The 27,801-nt window shown below is 45.4% G+C and overlaps 1 protein-coding gene across 8 annotated transcripts in view; it reads right to left on the bottom strand.

The window, feature by feature from the left end:
• ADCK1 (aarF domain containing kinase 1) overlaps positions 1–27,801 on the bottom strand; it is an 86,435-nt gene that overhangs the window by 56,813 nt on the left and 1,821 nt on the right. For 4 of the 8 annotated variants that reach the window (XM_035327806.1, XM_035327804.1, XM_035327803.1 and 1 more), the window contains 2 exons: positions 19,893–20,030; positions 15,317–15,400 (listed from right to left, as the gene is read on the bottom strand). In XM_035327806.1, the coding sequence (XP_035183697.1) occupies positions 15,317–15,400; positions 19,893–20,018 (210 nt within the window). In that variant the 5' untranslated portion in view covers positions 20,019–20,030. Of the gene's footprint in view, positions 1–15,316; positions 15,401–19,892; positions 20,031–21,383; positions 21,587–21,959; positions 22,063–22,143; positions 22,193–27,253; positions 27,379–27,801 lie in introns of those variants that run through there. The other 4 variants (XM_035327808.1, XM_035327802.1, XM_035327805.1 and 1 more) reach the window with 4 other exon arrangements.

The following is a 27,801-nucleotide window of genomic DNA, read 5'->3' as shown; positions in this document are numbered from 1 at the left end:
TAGGAGCTTCACCATAAGATTATTTAAAACTTAGTTAATTGGCACCTTCATATACACCTATGGAAGCATTTCACAAAGGCAAACCCTCATTCTTCTCCTTTGATCCAAAGGAACGAACTCATAGGAATGAAACAATTCAACTGGGTTCCACAAGGAACACCGCTGGCAGGACAGGGAATAAAAGTCAAGCTCCCAATTCTGTTCTTTGTGCTAGATTACCTACATGACACCCAACACAAAAAGACAGGCAAAAGACCATCTCTTACTGGTCAGGTTTATCTTAGAGACATTTTTTGCTTCTAGCATCTACAGCTGTTTCAGATGGTCTCTCCTTCACAGGTAGAGAAGCTGCTGATTTACTGTAAATACACACTGAAGTAACACCAGGGCAGGTATCACCTCACTGCAGGTATGAAAGTTAAACTTTGGAAGGTAAGAAGGGAAGAGAAATTTACAACAGTAATATGTTCTAAAGCCTCTGGGAAGTAGGGGGAACTTCCACCCCAAAGCCTGAACCAGTTCCCAGGAAACTTGGAGAGCAACAATGCCAAATGAAGGCCAGTTTCTGCTCCATATGCTAAATCAGATATTTGTATCTCACATGTACGAATGAGTATGAATGAAGCTCTCACATAGCTCCCTGCTATCACCATAATGCCTGTATCTTTTATTTACAATGCTAAGACAACCCCAATGAGGTTCACGGACCCTTTTTGCTGAACCCTTTTTGGGTTCTGCCAGATCTGCAATCCACCCACCAAGGATGTGTGACACGTGGCTGGGCTCCTGGACTGGCAGAGGCCCCAGAGGGCAGTGCAGGCACCTTGCCACACACCAGGACTTTGCCAGCAGGCTGTCTGCAGGCTCGCCCCTACATCCATCCCCAGATGATCTCACACACAGGTATGAAAATGCCTTGTTGCATACACCTTTCCTATTGGGAAGGAAAAGCTCTGAGTTGTGTCCAGGACACAGCATGAAGTCCATCCTCTCTTGAAGCCGTTTTCAACTCTGAGAGAAGCCCTCTCCAGAAAACAATACTCCAGAAAACACCCGTGACACAACAGACCCTTCACACAGCCTGTCTTTTGGGGTAGGTACACTTACATGAATGGTACCTACACCTTATCTTCATAAGGTAAGATCAAGTCTGCATGAGAAGGAAGGACCAGACCTACGTACACGAAAATCTAGAAGCCTAGGCAGATACTGCAGCTACTTGCAAAGTCAGCAGGTTCCCAGAAGTGCTCTCAGTGTCCTGTTCGGGTTGGGATACAAAGAAACCTGCCCTATGCTTCACTACAGGGCACCCACGAAGGAGAGGAAGTCACTCAGCACCACGGCTGCAGAAGCTGCACTTGTCTTAATCCATTGATCACCGTGCCTGCAGCTCCTAGTACAGAGGCAGGTGAAACGATAATAAATGTGACAAAGCATCTTTCAGAATCTTGCTAACAAAATTAATTTGGCTCAGCTTGGATCAAATCATGTGGGTTGGCAGGAAAAACAAGCTGAGGGTTGTAAAGACACTATCTTAAATGTCTGTGTGTTTAGCTATGGGGGGGTGCTCCCAGCCATCAGTCCTATTAAGCCCTGCTTTATTTGCTGTTTTCAGTTGCTGTAAGGAACAAGATGAACTGAGATATGTTATATTCACAAGTGTTCCCTAAACAGAAACTGCTGACAACACACCCTACAGAATCCGGAGACTAATAACCTAACAGCAAGAGATGATTTTGTGCAGCACAAGTTACCTAAAGGGAGAACACTCCCCAGACAGCCATAGGCATGCAAGGAAACACTGGGTAGGCAGTAGCATGGGAAGTGAGTGCTAGTCCTGGGCCATGGGGAAGGGGAGGGGAAAATGAGCTCAGTCAATGCCACAGCATGAATTAGCTGCCACTGAGTCAGTTATGGCTGTGCACAGGAAGGCTTCACACTGGGGAGAGGGGTATAGAGATGGTCTCTTCGCTTAAAAGAAGTCCCAGATCAAGTAGAACAAGCAAAACAAAGAAGGCAGGGTACATCAGAAGCCCCTACAAGGCAGCTGAACCAGAATGGTATCAAAAGTTTCATGACTTGCCCTCAATAATAAAACTAGATGATACCAAGAAGATGAACTTGGTAACATTTTCCTACTAGTCAAGAGGTCAGACGCTGTAAATGGGAAAGGAAACATACAGTGTTACTAGGTATAGCAAAGAGGTGGAAGATGAGAAAATCAGTATCAAGGGAATCTGTTCAGGCTGAATATTCCTGGCCTCCAAAGGACAGTGAAGGAGCCTAGCAGCAGAGATGAACTCCTGACAACTTCTTCCCTTAATCCCCATACCCCATCCTGCAATAAAATGGAGCTGGAAAAGCCACAGAGTCCACAGGAACCACACTGACAGGTGAGGTATGTCAGGATGAATGTTCCAAACAGAAGGAAAGATGGAGAAAGCTCAGCAAAGTCTCACCTAGCTCAGCAGCAGTGGGCCAAGCCAGGGTAGCATCATAGTCTGCTCTCCCCAATGTGGGTGTGCAGGGAAGATGGAAGCGCAGAGGCAGCCGTTGCAGCTGGAGGGGAGAAATCGTCACATCCACTTTGTCAACACCAAAGAATCTGGGCTGACATTTTTCTCTTCCCAACAGTCGAATCCCACCCTACCAGCTGCACGTCACAGCTGACCTCCAGTCAGGACCTATCTCAGTCAACAGCAGGTGACTAAGCCCTGCGACAGCAGCTTCTCCCCCATGTACATATGCAGCTTCTCTCTGGCAGGTCACTCCAACAGCCAGGAAAGCACCGCAAACAGGCTCGCTCAGTCACAGCCACGCAGATGAGTACCAGCACTCACAGTTTGGTCACAGAGCACAGAAAGAATTTCCATCGCAGGCTCTCTAGAGACCTCAATAAGACATTGCCTTACGAAATTGACAGAGGCAGATTCTTTTCCCCTTCTTTAATCTGAGAAGCTCTGACCTTTAAAGTACAGCCCTCTTCCCAAGAGGAACAGGGTGCCTGAAGAGAGGAGAGACAGCAACACATGAAATACGTAGAAGTGATTAAATTAGATTGACTAGGAAGTCAGGAAAGATAACAACCATGGGATTATGCTGTCAATTCCAAAAAACCGCAGTGACTGTCATAGCACTACGTCCAACAGAAGGAGAGTGGCTGTGGTGGCACTAAATCATCAGTGGTATAGTGCAGTCCTAATTTAAAAAGGCCTGTGATGAAGCAAAAAAGTCCCTTTGTTACTCAGCAGATCTGTTCCCCTCTGGGTATCAGCCAGAGTTGCTGACTTCAGTGAAAAATACAGAAGTTACTCCAGCTTTTTCCTCCAGTTAAGAGCACAGAGCTATCCACCCAGGAAGGATGCTGGTGTCTGTTGGCACCCCAGCAATGGTCCCACTATGGGAGACTGAGCTGATGTCTCTTCTGATTCACGTACAATCAATAGACTTGCTAAACTGCAATTAAGTCAGATCCTTCCTCACAGCCACTCCTGTGCTTTCATTCTGGAAACACCCGGTTTGCATAGGTGCCAATGGGCACAGGATTTGGAAAAAATGGGCTTATGTGGGTGCACTTAGTCTACCGAATCTTTCTTGCTGCTAGAAACAAGCAACAGAGAGAACCTGTATTGGATTTGAGGGTGCCACTTAAAAGAAATGGCATAAGATAGCAGTTTGAAAAAGAGAAGAAAAAAAATTGAGACAGCATGTTGAGATGAACAGAACAACAGCCCAGGTGAACCCATATGTTGATAAGTCATTATCCAGAGCAGATTACTTTTGCTCCCACAATAGGCAGAAGGAATTACCCCCAGCAGTACCAGAGACAATTGCCTTTATTGCAGTTGGTATCACAATGAACAACACTGTGTGTGTTTCCCCTGCACTTGGCTGGGGCTCACCTAGGACGTGAAGGGAATAAAATTGAGATCTTTGTATACGCTTACATATTCAACATTCTGCCCTTTCCATTGCCAGGTGTTGAGTTTTGCTCTCATCTAAAAGATGAATGAGCATCCACAAGGTAGGGATGCTGCATTTGTAAATGTCAAATATATTATAAGAAACAAGAGGAAAGTGGTCAGTAAAGCTGTTGAATGTCTTCTTTCATTCTAATTTTAAGAAAACTGAGTATCCCTCCACCTGCAGACTCACTGTAAGGCACTATTTTACTTACAACAAACTGGGTACAACAAGAAATATTGTCAGTGCATGGGGAGATGGGCACACAGCCAACACAAAAAAGAGCAGAAAGCCTTTACCTTCAAGTTACCTATCCCATCCAAGACCACAGTGACTGGTCCATAGTCTGGAAGAGTGGTTCACCCTAGGGCATTCTGAAATAGATTTCTGACCAATTGCCTGTGAAAGAATCTCTCTACCCTTATCCCCAACCCTCTCAGAGAAGCAGCTACAAACCGCTAGAAATGGGCTTTATCCAGTGGAAATCTAGGATGGTTCTTTTCTTCATGTGAAATGCTGATTACTACAGATGACCTCTGCAAGTACCCCAAGGGGCAGGGTAAGAAAAAGCTTATTCCATCATTACTCAATTACAACTCTCCTGTGGAGAAAACTACGAATCTGGCAGTGCCTGCCACAATTTGAGAAGCAAGCCACCAACAAAACACCATCTAGGAGGTCTCAGCCTGAATCTCACGAGGCAGAAGTTGAGGTTCCTCTGTCAAAAGGCCAAGAACCTGGTATAAGAGACTAACACCAGACCAAAACAAAAAACACACAAAAAAAGTGACACTGCAGTGGAGACAATAAGCAAGAAATAATCTGCATCAACAGACCAATCAAAAATAGGCAGTTTCTAATGTTGCCTAGAAGGTAAGTGACTCAAGACACAAGACCTACCACAAATACAGTCAGTACAAAACCTGAAAAAAATAGAAGGATGTTCTGAAGAATTAGACCTTGCTGGCAACTACAATCATTGTGGATAGTCCCAAAGACAAAATCCGCATGCTAAAAGAGACCACAGAGAATTAGCGCTGCACAAGATGGACATGAAGCAAAGCAGTGAGAAGAAACTAGATGCTAGTAATCCATAAGCAATGTTATCTGTGACTTCCAGTATATTTAAGATTAAATTATTTACATACTTGACAGAGTGGAACTTGGTGTGCCCTCATTAAGGGGATCATGGCATGAAGGGGGGCTGTGCAACTGTGGACTTGATCCTTTCCAGGGATGGGACAAAGTGCTGATGTACGAACACTTGGCTGGAGTTGATGAACTCAGGAGAGGGGTTGCTGGTCCCAGCTGGAGAGATCCTTTGCCAGGTCACTGCTGCCTGATGACTTGAGTGAAACTTCAGACCAGACAAAGCTGAGAACATGAACAGGCCTCCTCCAAAATGCTGCTTTAAATCTATGTTAGCCTGCTCTAGATCCTAAAAGAAGCTCCTATTTAATCGTGTGCTCATCAGTACCTGGGATTCACTGGCATGCCACAGTAGTCAGCCAATGATGAGATACCTATCTCACTGCCTCTTGGGAAGCCCAATAACCAAGTTTACATAAGTTGTCCTGACTACACATAGCTGGGTGAGCTTCTGAACACAACCACGAGTGATATACTCGGGTATTTCTAACTCCTACTCTCTTGGGCTTGGACAGCACTTCACTCACAGGGAGGCAGAGTACCTCAATCACTCCCACCACAGGAAGGCAGCTGGCTTACGGCCACCTCACAACAGTCCTCAGAATAATTTGGGACAGGTAGTCTGCAACTTCCAGAGGGACATGGACAAACAGAACACGATCTGCCCCTTGGAGCTCAACCAACACATCAGATCTGACATTCCTCACACCAGGAACCCTTAGTGGCCATAAAACAGCCTAAGTAATGGCTTTGTCTCGTTCTAAAATCCATCAAACCCACACATCCAGCATTCCTCACTTCCAAGCCTTCACGACACTGCCCACCCATGACACCATCAGTCCGATAGCAACCCTGAAGACTTCTCCATATGGCAACGCCCTGTCTCATGCTTATTTTGGCACATGATACTGGGAAGCCAAAAGCTCAATAAAAGCAAGTCTGGAAACACATTCTACACACTATTCCTAGGTCTGAAAATCCCTCATCTCCAACGAAATACATGTTGGTTTACAGAAAAGCACGTTTCTAAGAGTTATATGGGAGCTGTTAGATTTTACTATTCAATAGCCTGAAAGGGGGAAAAGAAATCTCCTCTGTTGGCCTATTAATCTGTCATAACGAGACTCTTCATAATTAATTTGTCCTTAACAGTTGCTTTGTAATGATAGCGAGAGAATAATTCAGGAACGGCAATTACCTCTGGTGTCAAAATGATGAGGAAAACAAATGTTCAACCATCAACAAAATGCAGTGCCTTTTCCACTCCCACCCGATGGTGGGTGACAGCACTGCACATCAGAATTACAGTGCGGTTAATTACTAGGCATGTTGCAATTGAGAGTTCATTTCCCTTCTTGAGATGAGATTTGTTGAGCAACGCAGGTGGAAGGAGGGGCATCTGCTACTGGTATGGTGGTTGTGTCTTATCTGTACATTATATCTTTAATTAACTACACATATGTCCAATAATTATAAGCAGTAAATGTTTTTGGAGATATTTTAAGCAACCTTCCTTCATTAGCTGCACGTCTGACCATTTCAAAGATTTTGCAGAAGGACAGAACATCTTTTTTTGTTGTTGCTTTATTTAAAATTTACTACCCTTCAAATAAAAGCCACAAGCCTGCATTAGTCTTTCAATACTAATATGAAATTTAACAGCCTTTGTAGGCTGCTCGTAAATGAAATAGTTTCTTGGACTGGAAGCTCATTAAATTTCAGCACATTATAGAACCTGATGTCTGACTATTTTGGGAGTGAGATTTCTAGGAAAGAAGTTAAGGCATGCGTAGGTGCTCATCTCTCCAGGTGATGATCAAGCTCAGCCATTGCTAGGAACCTTACTCCTGAAAAAGGCTGGGAAAAGAAAGTCTCCTGGCTCAGCTGCTATCGATTCAAGCGTGCAAAGCTGCAGTGTGGAAAACCTGCCTGAGGTTGGCAATGAACCCACCTAGGACTTGGGTCTTGATTGTCTCTGAAAATAAATTTTGTGGCAAACCTTTGCCTTGTGAGTCACCAGTAAGTGCAACGCTGGGTGGAAAAATTCTGTACCCTATCTGGAAAGGGTCCTGCAGGAAGGTATAGTAAGTCTTCACAGGGACAGCATGGGAAGCTGCATGTGCTCAGATGGAAATACACCAGGAGAGGTGCCAGTGTAAAGCTACTGCTGCTTACATTTCGCCCAGTCCTGAGCCATGCTACCAAGCTCTTGTTACTCCAAAATCAAAGTATAGGTTTAAAAGACGCAAACATCATCCTCATTCCTGATACACACAGTGTCTAACCTGTGGCCTCTGGGGGCCACTGAAGGTGGAGGGAAGCTGCAGTGATGTAAGCCCTGGCAGTCAGGGAGGCAGGAGCTGGTACAGCTCTTGGGAGCCCTTCACACACATCAGGTTGCAGATACCTCATCTTCAGGTGAACAGCCCAGCAGAAGCACCAGCCCAGGGTGAGGAAAATATGGCCCCAGCTAATAGCCTTGCTGCTGCTCGCTCCCCATCGCTCAGGAGCAATCATTTCATTACAACAACGCTGCTCAGTCAAGGATCACCACTCTGTGTATTGGCAATGGAGGACTCCCAATTCAGACTACCACAGCAAAACCTCAGCTTACTGAAAGAAATACAAGTAGGAAAGCTGTCCTGTAAGAGAAGAGATAGAGAACAGGCACTACCAGGGCACTGCAGAGATGAGAAAGCTCCTGCTGGGCTCTGGAAATGCCCAGCTGTGATGCCTGACTGTGAACACAAAGGAAAGGGCTCCGGGGAAGAAAGCCTATCTTTTCTACTTCTTTTCACACAACAATCCTACAATAAACAAATAGGAGTGCAAAGCCTGCTGCCCTTCAGCAAACCTGAAAAAAACAACTTGTGTTCAGAGCAACCCTACGATAACAAACAGGCTGCACAGATACAGAGTTCACAGGCAACTCAAAACCAATATTTTCCAACAGAAACTGCAGGGGCAGTAAAGGCATTTTAGGAGCTGTTTTTTTTTGAAAAGCAATTCTGCTAGTGACCTTTTCAGTAAATTTACCTCTAAATTCAGCAAAGCTGGCAAGGCAGTAAATGGGTCCAGGCTTGGCAGGAGGCATTTCATAAAGCACCGTGCCTGTGTGTATGTGCAGGCTCACATGCAGATTCATTGTTGAAGAGGAGCTAGGAACAGAGCGGAGGCTGTATGAAGATGACCCTTGCCACTGTGTTTATCTGCTCCCTGTGGGCCCCCTCCAAGTCACATCAGCTCAGTCCACTGACAAAAACAAGTTGTAACTGGTGTCAGACCTGCCAAGATGCTGCTGCAGAGGAAGGAACAGCAAGCTGTTCTGATGGTGCACCATTGTCACTCAGCAGTGTCACTCAGACACTGCTCTTTCTCTCTCTCAAAAAAAAAAAAAAAGAGGAAGTAGAGAAACCCCAAACCAATTCTATTGAGACCAAAAGTACACTTCACTATGGTAGCAGGGAACGTAATTTCCATCTGGGATTCACTCCTCCAAAGCCATTGTTGAGTCTGTCTTGGAAGTGGCTATTGGAGCAGAAGTGCTCACACGCTGGACACACAGGCACACAGCCACATGTAGACACGTCTGTCCAGATCTAAAATGCAGATGTGTTCACATCAGCAGGTTTTTAGGTCGGGCACCTGAACACCACAGTCAATAAATTAAGCAGTAGCTTCCAAGCCTGGCATTGGATTCTACATTTTGTTTTGTCTCTAGACAAACTCAGAGAAAGAGCTCCCTTTTTCCAGGCCCACAGGGCTTCCTCAGCCTGACAGAGTCTGGCCTGGCCCTGAGGCACTGGATGGAGGCAGATAGAGTTGACTTCAGAGATACTTTTACCTCAAGCATGCAAACTGGGTGGCCCTCAGGTAGGTGAAAGGGTTTGCCTGAAATCCACTGAGATGCCTTCAATATTGCAAAAGCTTCAGGGAAGGGTTTGCAGGACACCACCCAGCACAGCAATTCCCTCCACACTCACTTAATAGACTAAATGAAGACACCAGCTTGACAGGTAAGGTAATTGTGTGCTACCCTCCAGCACATTCTTTTATCAGATACACTTTGGGGAGAGCGTGATAAGGTCACTGGTTTAGCGGAGCAAATCTACAGTTTTCAGCTCTTCTCTGAAATTCCAACCTGACCTGATATATGAAATATCCTCTGCATGCAACATCAGTCTTCCTACCTGTTTTGACTTGGCTGTACTCTCTCCCCAACTGAATGTTTAGATATCTATTTTTCCCAATCTTAGATAATATTATTTCAATTCTCAAGACAGCCATCTTCTTATTTTTAAAATAGGTAAAGCACTGGTTACCTGTCACCTCTGTTGATTTAACAGGCAGCCTCCAACAACTAAATTGTTTCAGCTTCTATCTTCCCATGAAGGGCTGAACCCAATGTTCTTCCAAGGTTCCTCCCATCCTGGGCTGTTCTCTGATTCTTTGAGGTTATACAAACTGACCTTGTATTCAAGGCCACACAGTCCCTCATTAAAGGAAACATCCGTACATAGTGGCTCATCCAAACTCAATGGGAGCAGTCTTCAGTTCCTTAAAAGTAGCATCCTATGCAACCTTGCTTTCTTTTTGCTTCCTTTCCTCTTTAACTTTTTGAGAAATCTTGTGTGTCTACTTGCATCACTCAAATCTGGGGTGAGAATCTAGGCAAATAAGTTTCAACCGTGAGCTCTTCAGAGACTCTCTTCAAGCCTCTGACTTTGCACTGCGAAGTATTCATTTCACAACAGGAGTCAAGGTATAGTCCAAACACTAGCTCAAATAAAATTAAGTCTTCACTTTCCAGTTGCTCCTTCTATAGTGCTCCTCATGGTGCAAGCTCCTTGCAGCCTACATCCTTCAAGAGCTCCCTGATGGGTTCCTCACTGCACCAGCTGAAATGTTCTTCAGATGTTCCTCTGGCTATTACGCACCTCTTCAGAAGCTGTAAGGAGGCATGGATTCAAATGCAAAGGGATAGCCCCACCTGGAGGGGAGAAGGCAAAATGCTCCCAAGGCCCACAGCTTCGTTCTGCTGGGGAGCTGCCAGAAACGTGCAGGACCACTTAGGCAATCAGTGCAGACCAAGTGGAGTGCCTGACACCTCACACATGCTCCTGGAGAAAAGCATTTTAGGAATGAGGGTGCAGAGCCAGAAAGAAAAGTGCAGTAGATGAGGCACTGCCTATTTTCCCCTCACCTCTCTCCTCCCTCCTCCTCCAAAAGTGTCACAGCGGCCTATTTCTCTGAATAAATCCCTGCAGAGGACTGAAGAACATCCTGCTTTGTAGGCACATGTTCCAAAAACTGGACCTTCCTGCAATGCTACTAAATTAAAACCTAGAGATGTTGTGGCCGTAATGTTCAGCTGACAGCACGCTAGAAAGCAGAAGGAGGAAAAGGAAGTGTCTTATAATTGTAAGATTTATTTTACAGCTTATGTATTTTCAGTGCAAAGCTTTCATGCTTTGTGTGTTGGCAGGAAGTTTGCTAGACAGCAGCGCTTAGATGGAGAGTCATCAAGCCAACAGCTGGCCCTGCTAGTAGCTTTTTTAGACTGCATTAGCACCGACCATGCCTTTTAGATGAAGAGAGATCCTGGGGAGGACATAATAGAGCAACCTCACATGATCAGCTCAGGGACCGTAGATGGGCGGTGAAGCTCTTCACCTCTTAACTGGTTCCCATTTAGCTTGGTGACAGAAAGTCACTGCCACCTAATGGCTATTCCGTGTCTCATAAGGAAGTTCTTTTGCTCCTCATCCCAGTTTACCACAAATTCAAGTCAAAGAGAACCACTACTGCACACACTGGCTGTGGTGCAGAACAGCCCCCAGACCCCGCTCAGCGCTGGCTGAAGGAATGCCATGGAGACCTCCCAGGCATTTCTCTCTGCAGACACAGTCCAGCTCCATCATGAAGAAACTATTTTAAGATGCCCTTCCTACTAAGGCACACAGCATTACTGAACCATGGGGGAGAGCCACAGACACAGGCTGTTTTACTGGTTTCAGCTATCCAGGAATTGTAGGCTATTCTTGGAAAAAAATGCACATGTATGCTCTCTCTTTCCAGGGCAGTAGGATCCTTCAGTCAGGCAACTTCACTGTGAAACAGCTCTTTTTTGAAAATACCCACCTCACCTTGAGAAATAAACATATGCCAGGAATAACTCTTCAGGAGCAAGAAATTCTATTCTGTATGATAGCACAAGATTACACCTTCCAAATATTTGCCCAGATACTGACAGCCCAATAACCAAGAGTTTGAATGAGAACATCCACATTCTGCTCTCAAAAGGAGGAAAGTTAATTAACCTCCCCCAATGCCTTTTCCCTGACAAAGCAATTCTGTTGCCAGCAAAGTTAATTCAAGAATGGATTCTTACTGTCTCCAGAGACACCTGGACCAGAGATCCTTTCTCTCCTTGCTATCTCCTCTCAGTTTAAAAAAACACCTGCATCAACATTTGCAGCAGTACCTTCTGTCATACATAGGAAGATGACAAGATTCCCAACTGTGGCCACTAGTGCAGAAATCTGCAAGATGACTGACCCGCTGCGATCCTCTTACTACAATGACAACAACATAGGAGCGCATTGATGCCAGCCCTTAAACAAACAGCTTGTTGTGAGATACCTCCTGACTGACAGCAGGATCAACAGAAATTGATGTCGGCAGTATAGAAAGTGTCAACCAAGACATGCAGGTGCTATGATGAGAGCCACGCTGGAAATGTCACAAAGTAGGCTGACTTGATACTGGGGAGACAAATACTCAAGGAGCCAGAAGAATATCATAGAAATGCAGCCCTCTACAGAATAAAGTTGTTTGTTGAGAAAGGTATGAAATGCCCCACTTGGGAAGTGACTGTGCCCTCCTCTGATCCTCAGTACAAGCAGAGGCAGGAACAGGAAGAAATGACCAAGTTTACACATACAAAGATGATCAGAACCACTTCACGGAAGAAACAAGTACTGAAGAAACATCTGGGGAGTTTTGAGCTGACACTAGACCTACAGACATCCAGAGCCTTGGGGCTAACCATGGCTGCCACTTGGCCTTGGCATCAGTACATTGGCAATACCATCATAAGCAGGACAATGGCAGCTAGCCCAGGAGAGGTCTCGGGAGAACGATCACATTACACGTATGGCCCAGCCACCAGTGGTGAGCTGAAGCAAGCACTGCTTTACCACTGCTAAAGAAGTGGCAGCAATGGAAGAGATAGGACTTCTTTCCTCTTCATTGCTGTTTAATAAGAGCTATGAGTGCTTTCAGGAAGATGGTTCCTCATATCTCCTGGCTGATGGAAAAAACAGAGATGTGTAAGTGATTAAACCAGCCCCAGGGACACACAGTGACATTCCAGCTACTGCTTCCTGCCCTGTGGAAAGCAGAAAATACTTCCCTGATCTACTGACCATAAAAGGTGCTGAGATCTGACTAGCTGAGGACATTAGCATCAAAGTGGTGCGTGAGGAACAGAAAAATAGAGTAAGATTGAAGAGTTTTCCTTGGAGCTACATGGGAAACTGGCTAAAAGCCCCTGTGGAACCCATTTCCTTTTTAATCTGCTTTGCATTTAATTGCTTCCTAATGATTATGTCCTTGTTTCACCCCAACAGGCTCAGGGACTGGTGCTGCCACTGAGGCTTCCCATCTCCCATCTGAGCCTGTGGGTTCATTTAGAAGCCCTGGGCTGAAGGCTGGCTGTGGATCCATGGAGAGTTAAGCATTAGCACTCCAGTAGCACCCATCAGTATGCTGAGTACCGGGAGGAGCTTCACAGCAGGGAGCCCTTCTCCATTCCCAGATGCAAGCCTGTCCCAGACACATGCAGCTGCCCTGACCCTCTCACCAGAGGAAGAGGCACAGCAGCTGCACCCAGACCTGCTGGCACTATCCACAGTCCCAGGGACACCAAGCCCCTGCCTCACAGAATCTCTGTTCCAAGCACAGCACCAGAAATGAAGCCGCAAATCAGTAAACAATTCACGCACATGTTTACAGGACAAGTCCAAACTCAGCATATTAAGAGGAGGTGCAGCTGACTTCACTGGAGGAACAGAAAGCCAAAATAATACAATGAATGTCTGAAAGCAACAAAGATCTATCCAGGAGCAAGGCAAGTACAAGTAACATCCGAGTAAGTATCCTTGACACATGACACATACTTGGGAGGGTCATTGATATCTTCTTGGTCCCAGTGACTAACCGTTAGTACCAACAGAATCTAAAAGTCACCCCCTTCTGAGCTGGTCCAACACCAAACTCAGCTCCCACAAGCTGTTAAAAGAGCTGCAAGATGGTAAAAACTTGGTTGCCATCCACTGCACTCAGATAAAGGGGTTGGTGTGCAGTTCTTGAGGCCCAGAAAATCCTCTGCTGCCAAGCTGACGCTTTGCTAGCACAAGCACGGCAGTGATGTTGCTGAGGGACTCACAACTACTGCTAGTTTCAGGCTCAGTGGTGGCCTTCCCAAATACCTACCAGCAGCAGGACAGGCCTCCAAAGACCAAAGAGCTTTGTCAAATCATGCCATGCCTGCACTTACTTTCTTCTATCTCCCAGCTCATTCTCCTTGATGCAGCCAGAGGCTAGTGCTGGCCATGCCACAGAGCCAGGGGCTGTGCCACATGCAGAGGCTGACTCAGCTGGTCCTGTCTGCCAGGCAGGGAGAGCACAGCGTGGTGCAGTGCCAGCAAACAGGGCCAGTCCTGGCTGCCTGGGGGCACAAATCGACAAACCATCAAAGCCTGCACGACAGAGGTTAATGAAGCCATGGAGGCACATGGCAAAAGGTCAGGAATCTGCAAGGGCTGCTACGAGTTGCTGCCAAGTAACAAGCTGTCCACAGCACTGATAACTCCATAACTTGGGTGTTGCTCAAGAAAGCTACAAAGCTTCTGCACACGAGGTTTCAAAAGCAAGTGGCAGAGATATGGGAAGATAGAAAGCAGAGCTCCAGACTCCCAACGTGTTTATCCCTGTTTATGCCAGGACATCAGCACCACTCACCTGGGATGAGCTACAGCAGAACAGTTCAGCATCTTTACACAGAAGCAGAGGATAAGAAAAAGCCCAAGAAAAAGCCGCTCTGCAAACCATCCCAAACACTGTAAGACCGCACTGATGGTGTTTGTTTTCTCTCAAAGGAATACTAAAGTGGAATGCTATTGATTTCTAACTCTAGACAAAGTCTAGAATCAGCATGGCTGACAGGCTTGATACAACACATGAAATGAAGCTCATTGCTCAACCATAAGCCAGGCCCATTGCTGTTTGCAGCTCTAGGAGTCCCTCCAGTCTGAGAGCCCCTAGAGAGCATTACCCAATGCATTGCAGCCACACCAGTTGCCCAAATCCAACAAGTACTAAGAAGAAAAATAAGGCTAAAGATCTTACTTCAAAAATACTACACAGACTTGTCTAATTCAGCACGACCTGTATTTCCCAGTCCAAAGAGGCCCTGAGCTGCAACAGCAGAGACACTGGCTACACTACATGCACTCAAGTAAAACTCAGTGTCACTCACAGGTCAAGGTATCCTAGGGCTGTAGGATAGAGTGACAAGTGTAGCACAGGAATCAGAGGAGCAGCAGGTGCTTTTCTTCTCACTAGACATGCTTTTTCTATTCATGTTAATTAGTCACATCAAAACATAAGACAGTCTTACAGTGCAATCTACCTTTGCCCCATTACTTCTAATTTCTTTAATGATTTGCAAGCCTGATTCACACCCCTATTATTTTCCATCCAACACACTCCTTTTTCTTAAATCTCTCAGCCTTCATATTACAGCTACTATCCTACTTGGATAAGCAGGATAAGAAACCACTGCCAGACCCCCCCTCAGCAGCTGACCTCCACACTACCAGCCTGGGCAGCAGGGAACTGGTAACAGAGCCCAAACACACCTTACGCTATACATTAAGAACATGAATCTCTAAAGGGCACAAGTGAGCACTGGTTGCACTTGCTTATTCTTGACAAAGCAACTTCTCCATCAGGCAGTGTAGGTCTTGCCAAATTCCATTCAATATGCTGCAGTTTGGCTCTGCTTTTATCAACAATTTAGTAGAAGGCATATTAAATGATTAAGCTGACAGCTTGATAGTTTGCTTTACAGCAATGGCTTTAGCAACACACCTTTGCCTTGTGGAGTTTCCAAGGAACACAGTTCAGTGGTATCACCTACCTGTGATTTAAGGAAGTCATACTCCTCCGATCCATATGGGACACTCCGAAGGGAGGTGAGGTAGTCATAGGTGATAACTGCTGTCTGCAAATTAAACCAGAAAAGTTGAGCATGCTCTGCAGTTATCTCAGATCAAAACAATAAATTGTCTGTTAAGGATAAATGTAGGTAGCTTAGGCTCCAAAGACTAGACTCCACAGTGGAGTTTACAGTAACAGACTTAGAAGATTTTTTTTTTAATTACATTTCAATGAACATTTACAGAAGGCAGTGCAGTGATCTGATCGATATGCACCTCCTAAAAAAAAAAAAAAAATATCAGCACTTGGCACTCCTATACTATCTTCCATTTGGGAAGCTCTAAGAACTTTTGTAATCTCTGTAGGACACCTTGCACTGTGGCTCCTATGCTCAGCCAGCCATCTGGGGTTTCCACAGTAAGGTCTGCTGCCAGTAAGACAGATCATGGAGTCCTGTTTGTGCCCTACCAGTTATCCCACACTTCATCTTTACACCTCCTGCCTGCCTAACCACACTGGTGCACAGGGAGCTCATTCTGGTCAGAGGGCTCAGCAGGGAACAGAGAGGCTGAAGAGCAGCTCACTGATGAGCAGAAGCAGCAGTACTTGGGGTCTTCAACTTCATGAAGGACTAGAGGGCAAAAGGGTCAGATTGCCAATTACAGAAGTAGAGTATGGGGATCCATCTAAAGCTTATTAGCTAAATATAGCCACAGACAATGGAATTAGACTCCTTAGTGTCCTAATGATTTCTGAAATGCATCTTGGGTATTTCACAATTTCATCCTCTGTCTAAAGTTTCTTTCCCAGTTAGAATGCCAGCAAATGGAACAACGGGATGGAATAATGCAAGTGTTGCCTAAGAAGGGTGCAGATGAAGCACAAAGCATAGACAAGGGAATCAGGAGAACCAGGGAGAAGATAGGATTAAGTCTGGTTTGAAACAAAGTTACTGGAACAGACACAAGGGAAACTGTCAAAAGACCAGAGATGCTTCCACAAGGAAACCAACAGGGAATCAGTTAAAAATAGACACACTTTTTGCATGTGGAGCTTAGGTTTCTCATGTTTCCTGTTTTCCAGATTGGAAGCTGAGTACTTTTTTTTCCTTCTGGCTTTTCAGACCCTCTTGCTCTTAACGATGAACTCAGGAGCTACACTACTATGCAGACACACATTTGGAAGAAAAATATTTCAAAGTATCTTTCCAACCTCAAAGAATAACTTTGAAGTGGAGGGATGTTCAAATCAGCCTGGCATGAATGCTTGAGTTGGTTCTTATTTTATTTCTGGCCCACGAGAGTAATTATCACCTCCAACTTGAAGAGAAGCAGCTAACAGATTGGCCTGTATTACAGAGGAAGAGGGAATTAATTTAGCGTTTGCTAATTACATCATAATCTTAAACACTAAATTAGTATTATGATGATCCTGATAGGCAACCCTGACATTGCCAAAGCCCTGCTAGTGTCTGAGATATATTCCAGCTACAGCACAGAATGCTCATTCCACACACCCAAAACAACTGGGAGCCCCTCAAAGGAACGTGGCAAATGCACAACTGCTCTGCCAGGTTCCTTTACCAGAGCTCAGCACGTGTCTGAAATGTGATGCCATCCAGTCTACTGACTACGTTCTTGTACAAGACTAGTGCCATCATTCAGGCTACAGCGTGAGGCTCAGAGACACAGAAAGACCTACAAGATCAACCAGTCCCTCCCTCTACAAATGCCAGATTACTTCTTTAACAGATCCTTTATCCAATCCAGCATTAAGCGTCCCAAAGACTTGGGCTTCCATTTCAATTCCATTAACTCAACTCCTTACACTCTCTCCTCCACTCCTAAAGTTACCCTCAGATCTTACCAGGTCATGGCAAAATGTCTTCTCTGAATACTTATCTATCCACAGGTAAGCAAAAGCCAGTTCCCTGAACTGAGGCTTGGGAAAGAAGTTTTCTGCTGGGGAACTTCATCAAGTTTCTTAGGAAGTCTGCAAAGGATAAATGAACCAACGTGCTTAAAATAAAGGCACACTCAAATCTTTCTAATCAAACTTAGATGAAAACTGTCTGGCATCTTACAGTTCTAACCCAGGTTTCTTGACCTCCATATGATCTTTATTCAAGTTTTGTTGTGGTTTTTCTCCCCCACACCATAGCTTATCTTACATTTTTGCATCTGATGCTGCTCAACTCGGATCTTAAGAACTACAGCCTTTCCATTAAAACCTGCTTCTGCCTGAATATGATCCAATGATAGAGTCAAGCATCCAGTTAAGCCTGGCCAGAACTAGATAGAAGGACAGACACATTAGGTCCATGCAGATGCCACCAACATCCAAAGTTTGCTACGGAACTTCAGCTTTCATTTATAGAAAGAGCAATCCTAAGAAGCTGAAAACTTCTTAAAAATGAAGATGTCTAATTGCTTTACTGGCTTCAGCCTGTGTATGGCCCCAGGAATGAGACCAGCTTGGGCTGCCAGTGCTCAGAGAGCTGACCCCTGCCTTTCCAGCTAGGAGCAGACCCCAAGGTGGGAAGGCAGAGATCGCAGGTGCAGCAGGACTGAAGGATCTCTCAGAACCAACCCAACCATATGCAGTCACATGTGTTAAAGCAACAGAAATTTCCAAAAGACAGAAAATTCTTGTTTGAAAAAATACACAGACACACAGATACAAGCACATGCTGCCATCAGAGCACTGGCAGCACTTTTGGCTTATAGCCATGGGTGCAGAACCCTCTAATGCATCAAAGGGCAGGGCCAGCAAAGTGCATTTCAGCCCATGACTTCCCTGAAGGCAAGGGATATCAGAGTCAAGCACATCTTTAGATTTGCTGGCATCTAAAGCAAAGGAACATCAGGAACAGTGTCAAAACATGAGGAAGGACTTCTATACTGTGTGGGTGACAGAGCACTGGCACGGACTGCCCAGAGAGGCTGCAGGGTCTCCCTCCTTGGAGATCTTCAAAAACCATCTAGAGGTGGGCCTGGGCAACCTGCTCTGGGTGGTCATGCTGGAGCAGGGGGTTGGACCAGGTGACCTCCAGAGGTCCCTGCCAACCCCAGCCATCCTGTGATTCTCTCATGAAAATCTCCTTTCCCCCTACCTTTTTTACTGGGGAAATACTCTCTCACCGTCACTCGAAACACAGACCGACTGCACAGCCTCGTCACTAAGTACTTGTCACTCTTCTTTGTCTTAAAGAGACAAAAAAAACCTACTGGTTTCAAGTAAGATCAAGGAACACTGGATCAAGCAGGCAGAACTCACGGGCAGACTGGGCAGCCCAAACACCCTGGATAACAGACTCTTCTCAAGCTGCAATAATCTGTGTTTCCTCTCTGTGCCCAGGTTCACATGCAGTAAAAGGAAGAGAGCTGCTCCCTGCCACCAGGCAGTGCTGCCTTAGAGTCAGGGACAGAGCACAAAATTTAACACTTGTTTTAAGAAGACTGAAGTTCATATTTCTGCCCTCACTCCCTTAAAAATAATCATTTTTTCACAACAGTTCATTGCGCAGCCTGCACATATAAATGGCATGGCATGTGAGCCAGCCAGCAGAGCTGGTTTCATATTGCATCTGCCTTCAGGAGCTGACTGCCTGTAAAACTCATTAATTAAGTGCTTAAAAGTCATACAACATGCAGACAGACAGAGGCTTAGCACTGGGGGTCTGTAAATGATGGAGATTGTGGCCTGACATGACAGGTGTGTAATGCAAGTGAGATACAGGCAGACTGATATCCCCTCCTGAGTCTCTGCTCTCCTTGTTCCTGGCTGCTCATGGGTTCATCAGTGAACGTCCCCCAGGAGAAGGCAACAAGCTGGCTGGCAGTCTCCATCCTCAGGTTTTCTGAAGCTGCGATCAACACAAGGGTGAAATAGTAATGACACTAGGAAGGCTTATTAGGACGCTTTATTAAGGACGTGAGGATTTATTTCTGAAACTGGAAGCCAATGCAATCTCAGGAGCATATCATCTCCCACCCTCACTTTACATTGAGTTTGAGAACTATCTTCAAAGCACCTGCCCTTCTCTACCTAAATTTCTTATAACGAGGGTCTCAGGGCACTGGCTGCCATAGCACACTGATACAACAACCTGAGTCCTGTAAACAAAGTGTCCCAGTGTAAAAAATATGCTAATTACAAATTAAGACAAGGTGGTTTGAACTACGTCACTGTTAAAGGCAGCAGGAGACCCTACCACATAACTGACCTTGAAGGGTGGCTGATGGAGATGTGGGCCCAAAGTGAGCCCTTCTGAAGGCCCCACCCAATCCAGGGAGACAGACAGTTCTCCACAGCCCAGTGCCTCTATTTGGTTCTTCCAAAATGAGCAAGTGACAGCTCTACTCTGTCTATGCTTTCACCTCATTTCTCCTCATTGTGTCAACAACTTGAGGAGCTCCCTACTGACTTTCTGACCCCTGGAGACAGCTGCTAAATGGGAAAGGAGAGGAGGACTGCATGGAATCCCAAGTTTTTGTGAACTCCAATTCCCTTCCCTGCCTAGGAATCTACCTGTACTTCACTTGTATGACACTTACTGTGGCAACGGCTCGGCCCACACGAACCACTCCAAAATCATTGGGATCCAGGAACTTGTTGCCATACAGATAGATGCCAGAAGTGGCTGCAGCCAATGAGGCAAGTTTCAAGGCCCTTCGTGCCATGACTGATGAACCCTGCCAAGACACAAAAAAGCAACATCTGAGATTGATGTAGTGAAGCCTACAGAGACCTTACAGTTCAAGTTTCACCACTCCTTTCCTAATTACGCATTGCCAGCACTGCTCCCAGCCAAGAGCTCATGCAACCAACCGCACAGCAACCAAACACAAGCAATTCTACTATGACTCCATCATTATTTCTAAATCAGTGTCTACAGGCCACAAATCCAGAGGTAACTCACTGCGCTAGGCCTTGCATAACCACCGCTCAACATTTGTTCATGGTCCCAAAGGTTTTACAAGGAGAAACAACAGGTGGTCATAGAGAAGGGAGCATGTGCTCACCTGAAGTCAATTCTGATCACAGGAACAGGCTGCCCCTTCACTGCACGTGTTTTGAAGGTGTCATAGCATAGGCAGATTGTAAAGGCATACGTACTAGAAGATTTTTTTAAAAGTGGGGTTTAAAGAAAGCTCTTTCAACACTAAGAGAGCCCAAAACTTATTAGAAACTGTCAGCCTGGTTGCAAAAGCTCCTCAGTACAGATATGCACTAGGAAGAAGACACAATGCATCCCTTGAAGCCCTGCATGGACTCAGGGGTCAGTGGCAGACAGCTGCACACAAGGCAGGGGAAGGGACCTGATCCAGGTGGCTGAGCAAGACTTGCTTTCTCATCACCTCCATCCCATCCAGGTGCCATCCAGGTGCCAGGCAGGGACTGCTCTGCCAGGACAGACACCTGCAGTATCAACAACCCAGTCCTGGCTGTTTCACAGGCCTGGCGTAAGCCCAAGGTGTGTCACTCCTCTCCTCGCTCACCCCTTCTCTGGAAGATGAGGGTGTGAAAAGAGTGTTAGCCACACTAACAACTTTGGAGCACTTGTACTCATTACTTGGAATAAACATCTAATTCATTAAACATGATACAGATTTTGTAACTCTTTGTCACTTTAGAGGATTCAAACCTGAAAAAAAAAATCACAAACAAGCTGTATCTATCTTCATTTCCCCTTAGGCAGGTATTAGACAGAAAACACGATCATCCAGTCTGTTTACACCATGGATCAAGCAGCACAGGTCACCTGCTCTGCAAGCTCTCCAGAGCATCCACAACAGTGTGGGCTTTTTACCCCAACGAGACAGAGCCCGCTCATTCTCCTACAGTTAGACTTGATCAAGAAAGTTTCCTTCTTCTTACTGCGACCCTGTAGAGGGGTCGGTCTGCCTTGTGCCTTCTTTCTTGGAAGCCTTGTAACCAAAAAACACCTACAGTGACATAGGTCAAGCCTTCCAGAAACAGTTCACAAGAACACAATCAGCCAAACAGGCTAATATAACACAGGAGACCCCACACATGAACCTTACCTAAACTTCATTATTTCTGTTTATTTCCTTACAAGCTCTAGGACAGAAAAGCCACAACACGATCTGTCAGTGCCAGTCAAAGCTGCCTGCAGCACCCCAGCTCCTTCTCACGTGGGAAGGGGAAGCCAGCCAAGCAGGACTCCTCTGAACTATGATCAAACTCAGAAAATACAGCCGGTCCTCCAGCTGCAGCCACTTGAATGTGTGCCTCCCAAGGACAGCTGTCCTCCTCCCCTGCTAGGAAGCTGGCGGTTCTTCCTGGGGGATCTCTTGCATCCCTCAGCACCTTCAAAAGACATTTTCCCCAATGGTTTTCAATTAAAGCATTTCTGCTCCTTGCAGGTTTCTGTAAAGTCTCATTCACTGGATGGTGAAAGGCGCAAATATAGCCATTTTTAAATATCTAAGATATATTATGTATATAGATGAATATGTAAAATGTGCTCATCCCGAGCACGAGGAGCACTTGGGGCGACACATGCACGGGCACAGCACCCGAGCTCGCCCCCAGCAGAGTCCCGAGGTTCGCGCTCACGTGCCGCGGCGACAACACAACGAAATAAACGCAACCCGTACAACCAAGGCAGAGACGCGGAGCTGCCAGAAACCAGCTGCGATTCGAAGGAGCCCCCTGCATGCGGGTGGCCCGCGGGGGCACCCCCGAGACCTCCCCCCCCCATTAACAGCCGCAGTAATTAAGCGCCCCCTCGCCCTGCTGTGCCCCCCCCCGGCCGCCCCCCCGCGGGGTGCCCGCACTCACCGCCCCGCCGCAGCGCCGCCGCAGCCGCCCCCGCGCGGGGTCCGGCCCTGCCCCGCGAGGCACGCTGGGAAATGTAGTCTGCGGGCGGGGCCGCCATCACCGGGCCCGCAGCCCGGCCCCGGGCCTGGGCTGTGGGGGATGGAAGGGCTGGGGGAGACAACGGGAGTGGTCGCGGAGCCGAGAAATGATGATAATAAAGGGCTTTCCCTTTTAGATCCTTGCTAAAGGAAGTGGAACTGGTAATAAATGTCGTCATATTCGAGGTGCTATGCAAAACCAACCTCTTCACCACAGCCTTCCTGCAATAGAGGTGGGGGAAAAAAGGCCTAAGGGACGGGAACAAAAACACAGCCACTGCCGCCATGCCTGGGAGAGGAGGAACAGGGCAGAGAATGCAAAACGTTGCTGAACTGTCATAAATATGCGTTATTTGTGAGAAAGCATTTGTATTCCCTGGAACTAACACCTAGCTTGGTAGTCACCTGTTTCAAACTCAGCATTTCTGGATCACAGAACGGCCGAGGTGGGAAGATCTGAAGACCCCTGAAGATCACCAAGTCCAACCCCCCCGCCAAACAGGATCACCTGGAGCACGTTGTGCAGGATGGCATCCAGGTGGGGTTTGAATACCTCCAGAGAAGGAGGCTCCACAACCACCCTGAGACCTGTGCCAGTGCTCAGTCACCCTGATACAACTTTTCTCCCATTGCAAGAACAAGGAAACTATGTTATTTCCCAGTCAATGTCTTTCTGATAAGAAAACCTACAATTCAAAAATGCCTGGGAATCCCTGGTGGCAAGTTGGAAGTATTTAGGATGGGGTTTTGGAAGGATACTGCTACCACAATTAATCCAAGCAAAAGTAAAAGGATGCCAGCAACCAAAGCCTCAAGGAGACCAAATAGGTAATCAATTCTTGGAGAGTTATTGTTTCTAACAGCATTCTGGAAACACTGAAACAGCTTCAGGAAAGCATCTCCACACTGTTTCCACTCATATATGCATGGATACAGCTGCATTGCACGCAAAAAGGCAGAGACAGGGAAGAAGGATTTAGAAATACTCTCATGAAGCAAAAGGTCTCAGTTTGAGGTGGGCTTACTGGTAAACATTCTCTCTTAAGATACAAAGCATCTACAGCTTACCAAGGGCAGAGCTCAGGGTGATTACCCTGCCAACACACTGAGGATAAAACAAGCTTAGACATATGGGAAAAGGATCTGCTCTGCCCCCTTGAACCTGTGGAAGTTCTACTATAGATTTTGGTGTTTGTAAATTCACGACCTCCATGGCTGCGGCTGAAACTGGGCCTAAGAGTGGAGTCCCCATCGAAAGCTACTATGTGACTGCATAGAAAAATCTGAATCAGGGGCTGCATGCCCAGCACTGTCCCTGATTCCTGATCACAGCTCACTGGTTCAACCCAGGCTAGGGCCCAGCCTTTGAACCCCCTGCTTTAACTGCTAGATCACAGGCACTGGCAATGTTCCCAGCCAAGGGAACAGGTCAGCAGCTGACTCTGTTGGCCTCTCCTGGAAAAGCTGTGTGAGGTTGCTTCAGAGTAATACTGCTGCTTGCAGCTCCCTTAAACAGGCTGACACTGGGCCTGCTGGGGACACAAGAAAAAAAAAAGAGGCTTTTGTAGTATAACAATGCCATGTGCCCAAGTGCAGTGGGCAATTATGAAAGCAAAGCTAAATCTTTCTATAATTAGAACAAGCACCTAGTTAGAGTGATCAGAGCTCTTTGTTGTGAGCCTCCACGGGGGTGCACAAGAAAGAGTTTGGCTCAAAAGAAAGATGCTGGCTTGATTTCCACTTCCCTTTCAACTGGTGAATAAATTAAATCTCAGATTACCCCAATTTGCTGTGAAAGACGAAGCATAAAAAATGTTTCCTTTTCATTTAAAACATTTGCATCCCAGGCGTGCATCTCATGAAGCACTGAAACAAACCCAAAGACTCAGGCCTCCCTGTCCCAAGCATTGGAGTGGGAAGAGCAGTCAGACTACTTGAACAGAGGACCAGCCTTCGCTACTGAGAAACCACCTCTTCTTTAGATTCCCTTTGATGCAAAACATGGAAACATCTGAGAGGTCTCACTGACAGCAGACATTCCTCATGTATGGTGGAAAGGATGAGGCTTCGGAAGAGATCAAAGCAGCCCTAGAAAGCAGGGGACCCTGTGATTTTATGGACCCAGAGAACAAGGTTAACAAGATGTGAAAAGGTATCAGGAGAAATTGTTACCAGCGGAGCAAGAGGAGCATGACCTGGCAGGCCTTTCTTCACTTTTTCTGATCTGCCTTGCCCTTCTGTGGATGGTTACCAGTACAAATATTGAGGCATGTGCATCCTCTGCACCTATAAACTAGTTCAACTCTAAGAGTCAGTGCAGCAGTGCCAATTCATATGTGCTGAAGATCTGGCTAGCAGAATCTCTGCTGCTAGAGATCTCTGATTCTGAAATATTTCCTGATTCTTTTCTGATTAGTTCAGGCCACCAGAAGAAATACTACAAACACCTCTGTATAAGGCTTGATAGCTGCACAAATCAACATGGAAAACCTACCTAGAGCTGATTGCAGAACATAACACAGTTTACTCCCACAGGTCTCCTGCTGGGCCAAACCCTCCCACAGTCTTGGTCCAATTTTATACAGACATTGACAGATTTTGCCTTTGTATCAGCAATGGAAAGCTCAGCACTGACTCTGGGAGACATCCAACTTCAGATTAGGGTCTTCTTACAGCTCATATTGTACAAGGCCAATATTTGGGTAAGACATCTCAGGAGAGAAAAATGCCCATTGCCGCAGGTCAGTCAGTACATCCATGTCACTAATGACGACTGACTGAATGAGACAACAAAAGTGATGTGCTGCTCAGAGAGCCGCACTTGAAGTGAGCTGCAAAATCCACTTCCACTATTTTTTTTGGTTCCGTCCTGCAAGAGCCATGGCCTTTGCTCAGCATTGCTGTTCAGTATCACTTCAGACATTTGCACTCCACCTCCATCTCCTTATTTGTTAGCAAAAAAAAAAAATCCCTTCACTTTGTTTTTTAAAGTTGTGGTGGCTAAAGGATATTCCACTTCCTCTAGTAAACTGTTGGAAAGTTTCAGTGGGCTACCACAACCTCTGTCAAAAGAGAATGTTTATCATCTGGGAGTGGAAAGCTTCCAAAACAATGTTCACAAAACACCTTGGAAACGGCAAGGTGTTACAAAAGTGTACGAGATGATTTTTGCATATCTGCAAAATTTTACTTTTCTACTAACTATAAAGAATAACAGAAATTAAGCCATTCTCCCTTTAAGTCATTCCAGATAATGCAGATGTGGCTCGAAGAATTTTAAAACTCTTACAAAAGCACTAATCTAATAGACCTTCTGATCTTTTTCCCCTAGCTATTTCCTTCTGAATGCTACCTATAACCCCCTAAGGGGATGTGAAGTGCAGGGGTTGCTGATGTGGCTGAACCTTTCCATCTAGGTAAATATCTTCTTTTTCACTGTTTAGCATCTTACCTGTGGCATAATTTATCCCTTGAGTTAAGAAGTGTCATCTGTTTTGATTATTTTTATCCCACAATGTGCAGTGACTGTTAGGCATACAGATATCTGCTATTAGCAATAGCTTATTCCATTACTTTGTATTGGCATCTTCATTTGTTACAAGATATTTCATGAGCCATTTAATTCTGCATTTGCAAATGTGAAAAATGCTGAAATAGATGAAAAAGGTATAGAGGATTTAACAGCCTAAATCTACCCCAAAAGACTCCTGAGAAGTATGCATTATAAGAAGTGTTCTCAAAACCAGCTGTGGTATTGAAATCAAATTAAAAATGTCCCCACTGGCAGCCACGCTAAGGATGAAGTGCTCTGCAGGGCCTGAAGTCCTTACTCACCATATAGAGGATCATTTTGGTGTATATGTGAAAAGTGATGTATACAGACACCTAGTAGCATGACTGTCCAGACACGTTAAACAAAAAAAAAGATCATTTTAAAAACAGAAAGGAACTCATCTTTCTTAAAGGCAGATGAACACTTGGGGAAAAATGGGTTTGAGGATCTCAGAGCCATTCCCTGCCTAATGTTTCCTCTTATCAAGAGAAGAACCTGCCAGAGCTAGCATCTTTGAACCAAGTCTGGTTCAGAGAAGGTCCACAACTCAGAGACACAAAGATGCATGGAGATGATCAGTTCACAGAGCTGGAAGAGAATATTAACTTTTCTTGCCTGATGCTGTATATATTGAGGAGTACTATGTTTCACCTGGCTACTCATGTATGGACCCCAAGAACTCAGGTTTGCCTGAAGGAGATCCTGTAATAATGACAGCATCTCTTCCTAAGAGACTTTCAGCTTTGATTCTGCAATAACAAGGAACAGAGAAGTAAGCACTTCCCAGTTTTCCAGAAGTTAATCATTCTCATCATTAAATATTTCTGCCTAATTTCCCATTTGCATTTCTTTAACGTCAACTTCCAGTCACCAGTCCTTATGCTTTCCACTAAGAGATTAGAAAATACTTCCCGATCTTGCTTCCCTAACTTGTAAAGGTGTACACACACGATGACGAAGTCTCCTCTCAATCTTTTTGTAATGAGTAAAACACACCAAATGTTTCTATCTGCTCACTCAGGTTATTTCTCCTTGTAATGTAATTGAAAATAAGGGCAGATAAATGGAGCTCACCCCATTCAAATCTCACAATTAACACATACCTCTTAAAAGTTCACCACAGAACAAGTCTACATTTTTATACACTTTCAGTTAACATTAGCCTTACCTATCTTTGTAACCCTCCTGACTCTTCAATCTTCCAATATTGTTTCAAAAATATGAACACCAGGATAATAGAGTCCCTCTAGAGTCCACCAAGTCCCTACTTACAACCAGGGACTGCGTTAGGCTTTTTGTTACTTTATAGCACAACAAATTCATGTTAAGCTGCTGCTCCATCTTCACCCTCCCAGATTCTTCTCAGAAGAACTTTTCCAGGACAGCAGTCTGTATTTAACTCCCCATTTCTTACTTCCAGATATAAAAGTTTGCATGATGTGATATTAAAACACCTTTTGTTTAAACAGATTCTGCTTACCAAGCCATCTAGTAATCTGTGTGACTCTTCTCAGTATTGCTGAACATTCTGCCCTTCTTTCTGAGAGCTGTACATTTTCTGGATAATGATTTCATATTGGTTGCCAGCTGATGAAAATGGCGACTAGCAGAAGTCCCAGTGTCCCTTCCCCTGTAACTTCCCCAGAATACCCTTACTCAGTGCTGACCCCCGTTGATGATTCCCTCACTTTTTGATAGGCCAGCCAATTCAGCACCCATTTAGCACATCTTTGTGTGCTGCACAGTGCCAGTTCCTTAATCAAAAGGTCATGAGAAGCAGAAGAAATAAGTAATGGCAGGTGTACCGGGTCAGGTGCAGGGACCAACTGTGTGAATAACTTGTATTCTTGGTTTGGTGGGTAACTTAACATTAAAAAATATGAAAATTGGTTTCTCATTTCAAGAAGAGAACAGGAAACAAGGTATTAAATCTGAAATTCAACATCCTGGTTTTCAGAATTTACCCACTTTCAAAAAAATTAGGTACGTTTAGACTAAGCTTGGACAACAAACATTGCTTTAAAGCAA

Source organism: Oxyura jamaicensis, chromosome 5, assembly GCF_011077185.1.
Source record: "Oxyura jamaicensis isolate SHBP4307 breed ruddy duck chromosome 5, BPBGC_Ojam_1.0, whole genome shotgun sequence".
In the NCBI taxonomy this organism is placed as follows: Eukaryota; Metazoa; Chordata; class Aves; order Anseriformes; family Anatidae; genus Oxyura; species Oxyura jamaicensis.
The sequence above is the reverse complement of the archived record's forward strand: the minus strand, read 5'-3'. Positions and strand labels throughout refer to the sequence as shown.